Source organism: Hyperoodon ampullatus, assembly GCF_949752795.1.
Source record: "Hyperoodon ampullatus genome assembly, chromosome: 14".
In the NCBI taxonomy this organism is placed as follows: Eukaryota; Metazoa; Chordata; class Mammalia; order Artiodactyla; family Ziphiidae; genus Hyperoodon; species Hyperoodon ampullatus.
In genome coordinates, this window is record NC_136927.1 from 63495910 (window position 1) to 63506946 (window position 11037).

General features: G+C 55.6%; 2 protein-coding genes across 2 annotated transcripts; one reads left to right on the forward strand and one right to left on the reverse strand.

The window, feature by feature from the left end:
• Positions 1 to 783: 783 nt before the first annotated feature.
• LOC307063109 (N-terminal EF-hand calcium-binding protein 3-like) lies at positions 784 to 3747 on the reverse strand (the record flags this gene model as incomplete). The annotated part of the gene is made up of 9 exons (XM_079719089.1): positions 784 to 812; positions 910 to 1001; positions 1518 to 1595; positions 1764 to 1876; positions 2408 to 2461; positions 2566 to 2645; positions 2772 to 2890; positions 3174 to 3310; positions 3526 to 3747. The coding sequence occupies 9 exons, from the start codon at positions 3745 to 3747 to the stop codon at positions 784 to 786; spliced, it is 924 nt and encodes a 307-aa protein (XP_079575215.1).
• Positions 3748 to 4968: 1221 nt separating this feature from the next.
• Positions 4969 to 6009, forward strand: LOC307063110 (uncharacterized protein C20orf144-like; the record flags this gene model as incomplete). The annotated part of the gene is made up of 2 exons (XM_079719090.1): positions 4969 to 5097; positions 5659 to 6009. 2 exons carry the CDS (start codon positions 4969 to 4971, stop codon positions 6007 to 6009), a joined length of 480 nt encoding a protein of 159 aa, XP_079575216.1.
• Between the last annotated feature and the right edge of the window lie 5028 nt (positions 6010 to 11037).

Consider the following 11037-nt stretch of genomic DNA (forward strand, 5'->3'; position numbering starts at 1 on the left):
GCCTTTATTGCCGCTGTGCTGGGGTCCTGGGCTGGGGTTCAGAGGTATCTGGGGGCAGCAGGTGACTCTGGAGCCAAATTATTGCTACTTAGCAAGGTCACCTTGGGGCTTCCCATAGTGCCCTTAGTATGGGTGGGCATGAGCATGCAAATGATATGCAAACGACATGCAAACCAACCCAGGATCCTGCAGAGGGCTCTGGTGCAGCCGCAGGTGCTGAAAGAGTCAGGAGCCTGCCAGCCCAGGAGGGTGATGGGGACACCCAGGTCCTTGCAGACTGCAGACTGATCCAGCCCAGCCTCGGGGGTCGAGTTCGGGGGTATGGACAGTCCCTGAGCATCAGCCCTGGTTCTGCTGCTGGTTGGGGAAAAGCAGAAGCCTGGCCCCAAGATAGCAAGAAGAAAGCAGGCACCCACTAGGTAGCCAGACAGCCCAAGGCCCACTCAGAGAGGGAAGGGACCTGCCCTGGCTCACACAGCAAGGCAGGGGCAGAGGGGACCAGAATCCAGGCCTCCTGAGCTAGACAGATGCCAGAGTGCCTCAGAGGCCAAAGCTATGAGCAATAAAATACACTGTTAAAGAAAGAAATACAAAGCAAGCAGCCCAGTCTCTGATCCCTGGGCTGATTCTCCACTAGCTGGCTCTGGGAGGGGAGGCCTCTGAGAGCCAGGCCCCAGGTATAGGAGGTGGCAGCGTTCTTGGTCTTGAGCTGAGCTGACCAGTCCAGAAGCTCCAGAAGGACGCAGGCAGGGCTCCAGGGTCCTTGGCTTTTGCAGGTGAGGCTCAGTTATTATTCATAATCCACCAGGATGCTGAGGGTCAGAGGTGGGGAGTCAGAGGCCATCAGGTGCCCACTGCCCTTCCCCCCAGTTCCCAGGGCTGTGGAGAGGGTTGGGAGCTGAAGCCCACCTGGGAAGAACACAGTGGTGAGGGTGTCTGGAGCCTGCAGGTGGTCAATGAGGATGCGCTGGAAGGCCTTACTGCAGGCGGACTGCTGGTGCCTGGGGAGGGCCGCAGAGTGGGCCAAGGCTGGAGCTGGTCCCCAAGGATTGGGACCACATGGTTAAAAGCTCCCCACTCCCACCCAGTCCTGCTGCCTGGTTTCAGGTCTGAGTCCTTCCTCATAGTGGCTCTGAGCCTCAGTTTTCTCCTCTGTGAAATGGGGACAATAGTGTCCACTTCACTGGGATACTGGGAGGATTACATGAAATAACACACAAGGCGTGTGGCATAGGCCCTATGCCATAGGGTGTGGCACAGTGGTAAAGGTGTGTATTCATTGTGCACCTACCTTGTACCTGGCACTGTGTTCAGTTCTTTCCATGTCATCTCATTTGGGTGATAAGAGGATGGAACTATGATCACTCCCATTTTGAAAAGGAGGCCACTGGGGCTCAGAGGAGTAACTCTCCTGAGGTCACACAGCCAGTGAATAGGAGAGGATGATTTGAACCCAGGCTTGACTCACTCCAGGGCACATACTCAATAAACAATAGCTGTTAGACCACCACTCATACCTTCTCCAGGAGGCCTCATCCTGCCAGAACTCGTACAGGGTGAAGGAGGCATTGTCCAGCATCTTCTGGGCAGACACACTGCAGGGCCAAAGAGACGGCCAGGCCAGGCCTGGGCTGCCACCACCTCTGCCCACCTAGCCAGGGGTGTCTAACGAGAGCCCTGGCCCAGGACGCTCAGTCCCAGCATTCCTCGTGCTCACCCCCCACCCCGACCTTGGCCGGCCCACCACCCGGCTGAGGACTCACTGCAGGCAATGGCTCTGGGCCCCTGTGAAGTCCACGTAGCAGCACAGGGCATGGTGGAAGTCCTGCAGGGCTTCCTCTGCCACCTGCACCTGCCTTTGGGCCACGAGGATGTGCTGGCAAGAGAGGCAGCCTGGTCAGCTGGGGTGGGGTAGGGCAGGGCATGGGGTGAGGGACTGCTGTGGCCTCCAGGACGACCCCGCCCTTCTTGTCCTGCACCACACCCAGCCAACCCTGAGGTCGGGCTCCTGCCCCAGCCTGGCCCCCAGCTTCCCTGACTCCATCCTCCTCTTCCCATCACCAAGGTTGCTGCCTTGATCCAGCCACTGTCCCACTCTCCTGCAGTATGGCACCACTTCCTCCTGCCCCCTTTAGCCTCTGTCCACACTGCTCCAGACCCAGCTTTCAGAACTGTAGACAAGGGACACTGACGCCCATGGAAGGACAGAGTTCTGCAGGGTCACAGAGCAAGGGCCAGAACCCAGCACCTGCCTGCCAGGCCCAGGGGACAAGGGCTGGGTCAAGCCTGGAGAAGGGGGCATATGTACAAGACAGAGGCTGAGGGCAGCTGGCCCCATGAACCTCCTCACTTCAGGATCTCCTCCCGGACTCCCACACCCAGCCGCCTGCCCCTCGCACACACTCACCGAGTTGGGCCCCTTGGTAAACTCCTCTTCGTGCAGGGGTTCCAGCCGGGGGGCCTGTGAGGGATGCAGAGCGTGGGCCAGGTCCCTGGCGTGTGCCTGGCTTGGGTGGATTCCCAAAAGGTCCACAGACACGGGGCACTGGCCACACGGCCACTCACCTTGCACTCCAGCTGGTCGATGAGCTCCTGGAGACGGTTGATCTGGAGTCGCCAGTGCATCTCAGCCTCTGAGCTCTGCCCTGGGGGTCAGGCACGGGCCCCCTCAGGCTGGGGGTTTCTTGGGATGAATTGAGGGAAAGTGGAGGAGCAAACACTGCGGCCCTGGGGGATGCCGTGCCCTCCCATCCCACCGCAGGCACACCCACCTGTGTCAGAGGAGCCAGGAGACCAGGTGAGTGACCGACTGACACTCCGCAGGGCCCTGCGCCCTGCCCGCCGGCTGCCTCGGGGCCTGCTCTGCACCTCCACCCTCTCTTCATCTGACCTGAGGGGAGTGGAGGGTCAGCCCACTGCTCCCAGACTCACGGGGCCAGGCACTGGGGCCCCAGCACGGGCCTGGGTGGGTAAGACAGGCTTCCTGGGACACTGAGGCCCAGCCTCAAAGCCAGCCACCCCTGCTCACCCCTCTTGGCCTCCCTGCCAGGGAACAAGAATGTGGGCTCCAGGATGCTAGAACATGGAACACGATAAAAGCTGAGGGCCTTGACACATGGAGATAAGGGGCATTCATGGACCGGACCCGCAGGTGGGCAGAGCTCCTCACACACCGTGGGCCATGGGCCTGGGCCTCCAGGGTATCTGACGCCCCCTCCAGCGAGCTCTGCAGGGCTTGGAGCTGGCTCACCGTCTCCCGCAATAGGAAGCGTGTCACAAACTGGTCCACCTTGGAGGCCCGCTCATACTCCTGGGGGCAGAGGGGGCATGGTCAGCATCTCCTGGCTCCAAGCATACATTTCTGAATGGGGAGCTGCCCCCTGCACCCCACCCCCTGCTCATCAGAGCAACAGTGGCAGCCTAAAGAGCAGAGGACATGCGGACCTGGCATAAGCAGAAAGGCACTGGGACTCAGTGGGGAGCACACCCCGGACCCCCTCCTTGTCTGGGCCTGGCCTCTCTTACTGGGAGGTATGAGGCCAGCTCACAGAGAAGCATCTGCCATTCTCTGGCCCTCAAGGCCCTTTCCCTGTTGGGGCTCCCACCTTCAGCCAGTGAGGCCGCCGGCACAGTTAGACTGGGCTGGGTGGGGTGGGGCAGGGCAATTTTGACCCACGAGGCAAAATGACAGTGTGATATGGCGCCATACTCACCAGCTGGCCCCAAACTCACAGGCTTAGTATTCATTCATTCATCCATTCATTCATTCACTCATCCATGCAACACACATTGACTGAGCACCTCTTACTAGGAGCTGCAGATACAAGACAGCAGGTCGCTGGCCTCACACACACACCCCAGCACTCATCCCCATCTACACCGCCATTTCCCCCCAGCCCTTGCCAAGGCAGGCAGAGACAGGGAGGACCACCATGTGCCAGGCCCTGTGCTGCCCACCTGGAATGCTCAGAGACTCCCCAGCTACCTTCATCTCCTTGTGCCTCAGTTTCCTCACCTATAAAACAGGGATGGTAATAGCCATCTCGCTGAGCTATTGAGAGGCTCCAGTGAGTTATCTCCTACATAGGGCTCAGCCTAGTACCTGGCACATAAGTTCTCAATAAAGAACTGCCATTGTTTTCATGGTCAAACAGAATTCTAACAAGAAACCTGCCCACTCCACCTACACACACAGTACAGGGTGGGAGTCCTGGGGAGCTGCGGTGCCCCCCCTCCACAAGGGGCTCCAGAGGCACCTACGTCAAGGGCTTCGTCTTCTGCCCATAACCTGCCTCAGTTCAGCCATCACGGGCAGGGACAGAAGCGGGTTGGGGACCTCTCATTCCCAGACAGGCCAGTGGCTCCTCCAGGCCTCATCTCTAGACTTCCTGGCCGTCCTCTGAGCTTCCTGAAATCCTCCCAATCAATTCCCTTGCTGGTGCTTAAGATGACACATCAGTTTCTGTCGTTTACAACCAAAGAACCTGGCTGACACAAGCACCCATTCTGCTTCAGGCCCTGTTTCGAAGCAGAGTTTCATTTAATCCTCCTAATCATTTACAGGAAACATAATTGACCCCGTTTTGCATATGAAAAGACTGAGGCCTACAGAAGTTGATTACCTTGGCCAAGGTCACACAACTAGTTAGCAGCAGAGTCAGAATTCAAACCCAGGTCCCAGAAACTCCTCTCCTCACCACTAAGCACCTTACAAGCATCGCCTCACTTATCATCATTAGCCCAGTTTTACAGCTGAGAAACCAAGGCCAGAAGTCACAGACAGAGTAAATGGAGCCGAGATTGGCCCGTGTGTACTGGGAGGAGCAGCTCGGAGCCTGGAGCTGGTAAGGTCGACCCATGAGGTCACAATGTGGCCTCCCTGGGACACAGCCGGGGCAGGGGACCCCCAGCCAGAGGGCAGGGCAGAGGCAGCGTGGGCCGGGCCCCCCAGTGCTGACCAGCCCTGCCATGGGAAACAACAGTTCCCACAAGAGGACCAAAGTGCCCAAGCAGGCCTGCAAGGAGCGGCCACCTGACATGGACAAGGCCTGGCGGAAACAGCAGTTCTTCAACCACCTCAAGTGGAAGAAGCCGAGTGTGAGTCCCGGGGGGAAAGGGGCAGATGGAGTTCAGGGACCCTGGACAGGTGGACAGGAGGGGATGCTGGGACGAGGAGGGGGAGCACGAGGGGATTCTCCCAACGGTGGACAGATGGGTGGAGGGCCTGGCATGGCCAATCAGCCCTAGCTGGTGCCACTGGGGCTCTGGGCACAGGGAGTTCCCTTATGCCCCCTTTCCATTCCCCCTCCTCAAGTGGGCAGAGGCCCTGGACCGGGGCCGGGGTGGGTGAGGGTCTCAGCATCGAGGCTGGGAGGGCAGGCAGCGGATTTCATAAACATAACCGGAGTGAGGTCTCAGGAGGTCAGCCTGGTGGGGGCGGGGGTGAGGGTTTCCAGAGGGGAGGCAGGATCCTGGGCGAGGAGGGCAGGGTGCCTGCCTGCCCCAGCTCCCCCTGCCCGGGCTGGGAGGATGGCAGGAGTCCCGGAAACGTAGAGGGGGCAGGGTCCTGGGAGATAGAACCCGGCTGGGTGAGGGTCCCCGATAGGAAGGTGGGGCGCGCTCTTTCCCCTCACGCCCCTGCCCCACCCCCACCCCCAGACCAAGATCGTGCTGCTTTTCCTCCTGGACGAGCGGCAGCAGCTAGCCGAGGCGACGGCGGGCCCCGCCGCGCGGCCCGGGCGGCCCGGGCGGCCCGGTGAGGACGCGGCGGGCGCCCCCGTGGGCTGCCAAGTGGCGGCGCCCACGTTGCAAGGTGCGGGCGACGGCGCTGAGCGGCACGAGGGCGCGCGTCGGCACGTAACGAAGACGATCCTACTCAAGCTGCTGCTGCTGGACGCAAGGCTGCAGGAGGAGGGGCGCCTCGTGGCGGGTGGGCCCGGGGGCGGGCCCGGCGCGGGGGGCGGGGCCATGCCGCGCATGGCTGGCAGTGGCTCAACGCCCGTCTGCTGACCGAGAGCAAGGCGGGCGGCTTCGCCGAACCTGCCTAGGAGCAGCCGAGCAAGCAGCGCCGCTGCCCTCGCCCACGGCACTGAGTGCGTGGCCCGGACCTCCGGACCCCAGCCCATACCAATAAAGAGCGCATAGCAACCCTGGCTCCTGTAGCCCTCCCGTCTGAGGTATCGGGGCGTAGAGCTGGGGTGGGGGAAACTGAGGCCCTGAGCGAGACAGGGGAGAACAGGCGTATTGAAGGCAGAGCCACAGCCATGGCCTGGAGCCAAGGCTGTGTTTGCTTCCTCCTTTCTTGTGACCCAAGAGTCAGAACCCCTCTTCCGGGCTGGCGGGGGGTGGGGGGCACCCTGCCACAGTGGAGGGAGGCCGCTCCTCTCCCCTCCAGCTCCAGGTCCGGGTCAGATCCTGACGGCTCTGCAGGCCTACTGGAAGAGAGCTTGGGCAAACGCAGGCTTGGCCACGCTAGGAGGAGGGGCCTGCTTCCAGCAGAGGCCAGGCAGCTCCAAGAGTCTCCAGCACTCACAGGTCCTTCTTAAGCTGAGGGAAGGTCCCAGGCAAAAAGCCACCACCTTGGGGAAGAAGTGTGAAGGTGTCATGGTCAGCATAGTTTGAGGCTTAGACTCACGTTCTGCCTGTGAGAGCACCCAGGAGGAGAGGCTGGGGTCCCTGGTCTTCTGACCCCTCACTCCTAACGCACTCTGCTTGGTAACCCTCAAGGCACCTCAGTCACTTGTCTCCCAAATGACCCTGTCCCATCCTCTTGCCCACATTGCAACCAAAGGCTTCTTCCAAACCACTGATCTGTAGGGCAGTTCACGCTCCCACTCATAAGCTTACACTGGTTCTGTGCTGCGCACAGGGAAACGGCCAAACTTATTACTGGGATGTACAGGTCCAGACCCCCAGCCTCGGTCTTCGCCTCTAGGGCTTCTTAGTGACTTCCAGCCTCACCCCTGCTCTGTCCATATTGCCACTTGTGGTCTTCAATTCGAGGTTCACCTCCCTAATTCACCCACAAGAGGCCCTGCACGCTTTCTGTGGGCGGGACCCAGCTGCTTCTCTCTCTCCTGGGTCCCAAAGCCAGCTCCGGACCCTACCCCCTCCAGCCCTGCCAAACCTTCAGCCTGCATTCCACTGGAGACCAACATCAGAATGCCCACTTTGGGGGCAGATGCATCAGGGGTGAAGGTCCCAGTTCACTAAAACCACAGGCACAGCTTCTGCTGAAGAGACACTTTTGTCAGTGTCAACACCACGTCACCTGCATCAGGCTGGAGGCTGTACTACCCATAGCATCTCCCCTGCTGCTTTGTGAGAACTGACCCTTTCCTACCATCCACATGGTTACAATCAGGGTAACCACTTTCCTCAATGTGGCCACACCTCCTGGCATAAGCAATTGGCCCAAGCTGGTCCTATCAGCCCCTTCCCTGGGTCTGTCATTTAGGAGCTGTAGGAGACTATGTTTCCTGTAGGAATGTGCACAGGCTGAAGCCAGTCTAGAGAAGAATATAACCAGAACGCAGAGCCAGTGAACATCTTGGATCCCCCACAGGCCGGCAGTCAGGCCCTGATACCAGTCTTTTCCTAAAACCTGATTTCACCCTTGCCTTGGTATCCATAAGACATACAAGATCCTTGTGATAAAAGTCCGTATTTTAGCTTAAGCTCACCGGACTGGGTCTTCAACTTGCAAGCAGAATGGTCCTAAAGAGAATAAAGAGACCCTGCAGAGACAAGACGTGGACTATTTCCTTTGTGTGAGGACGACCGCCTTTCGGAGGAATAACTGAGCCCAGAGAGAGATTAGGACTTGCTCAGTGCACAGTGAGTCAGCCTCAGAACTGAGTCCCAAACTCAGGTCCATGTTTGTAACCCCTGAAGGTAGGATCCCTTTGTGGGCTACCTGGGCCCTTGAAGGCTAAGCACACAGAGGTCTTCAGGGTGTGTGGAGATCCATGATTAAGAGCTTTCTCTTCAGCGTTGAGAGGGAAGGGGCCGCACATTTGGCCAGAGCACATGAGATAATCCGAAGTGGTTTGGGGAAGGAATCAAATTGGTTGGGCTGAGTGGCTGAGGCCAGACCCCTGGATGTCAAAATCACTGCCCTTGACCCTGTCCCAGGAGAGAGGATGGGTCTGGGGTGCTTTCATCAGGGTAGAGGCTGCGAAAGCACAGCAGGTGTTGAGAACTGAGGTCACAATGAGTCCAAGTGCTTTTCCTTCCTTCTCTGACCACCCCCTCCCAACTCCACGACCAGGAACTACAATACTTCGGTGGTCACAAAGCGCGGAGCTGATCTCCCTGTGCTATGCGGCGGCTTCCCACTAGCTATCTGTCTTACATTTGGTAGTTTTATTTGGATTTAAATCAGAGTTGAAAAGTTCTGGTTCTAATTTCCCATCCAGATTGTTTTTTAACTTAATAGACGCATGATTAGGAAAATTCGATCATTCTGTATAACCCACTAAGAAATGCCTAAGAGTTGACTTAAACAAATTAAAAAAAATTAAATAAGAAGCAAGTGTGGGGCTTCCCTGGTGGCGCAGTGGTTGAGAGTCCGCCTGCTGATGCAGGGGACACGAGTTCGTGCCCCGGTCTGGGAAGATCCCACATGCCGCGGAGCGGCTGGGCCCGTGAGCCATGGCCACTGAGCCTGCGCGTCCGGAGCCTGTGCTCCGCAACGGGAGAGGCCACAACAGTGAGAGGCCCGCGTACCGCAAAAAAAAAAAAAAAAAAAAAAAAGAAGCAAGTGTGTACTCTACTTGGCACTGGGAATATAGCAGTTATTGAGACAGTCACGGGCCCCAACTTTCAAGGGGCTTACTGTACAAGAGGCAGAGACTGGCCTCTTCTGAAAAAATAAACAGATTATGCATTTGGGGCCTTGCGATGCGAACAGAAGTTTTGTTGATGTTCTTTATTATGCAGCAGCTGATAGAAGCATCCAAAATATCACCCAAGAGAGTGATATTTTTTGCCATTTGGGTAGAACTTATGTCCAGCGTACAGCTAACATTGCAGTTTTGGGGGTTTATTTATTTGTTTATTCATTAATAAAGTTATTTATTTTATGATTTTTTTAAATTTTTGGCTGTGTTGGGTCTTCATTGCTGCACGCAGGCTTGTGTCTGGTTGCAGTGAGCGGGGGCTACTCTTCGCTGTGGTGTGCAGGCTTCTCATTGCGTTGGCCTCTCTTGTTGGGAGCATGGGCTCTAGGTGCGTGGGCTTCAGTAGTTGTGGCCCACGGGCTCAGTAGTTGTGGCTCGCGGGCTCTAGAGCACAGGCTCAGTAGTTGTGGCGCAGGGCTTAGTTGCTCCGCAGCATGTGGGATCTTCCCAGACTAGGAACCAGGGCTTGAACCCATGTCCCTTGAATTGACAGGTGGATTCTTAACCACTGTGCCACCAGGGAAGCCCTGGTGGTTTCATTTATTTATTTATTTATTTACTTACTTACTTACTTACTTACTCTCTTTACTTTCTTACTTTACTTACTTACTTACGATACACGGGCCTCTCACTGTTGTAGTCTCTCCCGTTGCTTACTTACTTACTTACTTACTTACTTTGCTTACTTACGATACGCGGGCCTCTCACTGTTGTAGCCTCTCCCGTTGCTTACTTACTTACTTACTTACTTTACTTACTTCCTTACTTACTTACGTACTTACTTACTTACGATACGCGGACCTCTCACTGTTGTGGCCTCTCCCGTTGCGGAGCACAGGCTCCGGACACGTAGGCCCAGCGGCCATAGCCCATGGGCCCAGCCGTTCCGCGGCATGCGGGATCCTCCCGGACCAGGGCACGAACCCGTGTCCCCTGCATCGGCAGGCGGACTCTCGACCACTGTGCCACCAGGGAAGCCCTGGTTTTATTTTTGAATGAAAATATGTCCTGAAACCAAGATATACAGCATGAACATTGCAATGAGTGGGTATCTGTGTCTATAGTTTTCTTTGTCCATTATGTAGTTTCTTAGTATTTTTCACCTTCTAAATTCTTTTTTACAAAGACTGGTTTTATACTAACTAGGATTGGTATTGTATCTCAGGTTCTTTGTTTTTTTTAATTTTGGTTTTTGTTTTGTTTTAATCCAGAGGAACCAGAGGTGTTAGCCTATGTTTTAAAAGTCACATTTGGTAGTGGTACAAACAGCTGTCACACTGAGTAATTGTCAAGTCACTATGAGGGTTTCTTTTGCTTACTAATCTGTAGGTATAAATCTGGGTTTTAACCACATGTGATTGGTAAAACTTAGTTCTTGGGAGAGTTTATGCTGTGTGGGCCATCTGTTCCCTGTTCTCAAACACAGAAGGAAAAGTTAGCCTTGAAATTTTCAAGCCATTGAACTAAGATGTATGTTAGGGAGGTAGGCTGAATGAAGTCTCTAGAGGAGACACTTATAATTTGGGATCTGTGTGGACATCCCTGGATTTGGTTGCAGAAGCATTAGTGTATGTGGATATACTCTTCATTTGGTGGACAGGAGTCTTCATTTTTAGCTGACTGTCAATGGTAACTATGAGCCAAAACAGGATCGTAAGCTGATAGTACAATATGATTTGATTGTTTTTCTAAGATTCAGCTAAATCTTCAGTTTTGTGTGTGTCCCCATGGCGTCTCTACTGGAGGTTCCCTCCTTTAACTCTTGTCACCCAGCTACACCATGGACTTCTTGAGGGTTAGAATTGCAGCTTTATTACTATTTTTTTAAGTATCTTTATTGGAGTGTAATTGCTTTACAATGTTGTGTTAGTTTCTGCTGTATAACAAAGTGAATCAGCTATATGTGTCCATATATCCCCGTAACCGCTCACTCTTGAACCTCCCTCCCACCTTCCCTATCCCACCCGTCTAGGTGGTCACAAAGCATCGAGCTGATCTCCCTGTGCTATGCAGCACCTTCCCACTAGCCATCCATTTTACATTTGGTAGTGTATATATGTCAGTGCTGCTCTCTCACTTCGTCCCAGCTTACCCTTTCCCGTCCCCGTGTCCTCAAGTCCGTTCTCCACGTCTGTGT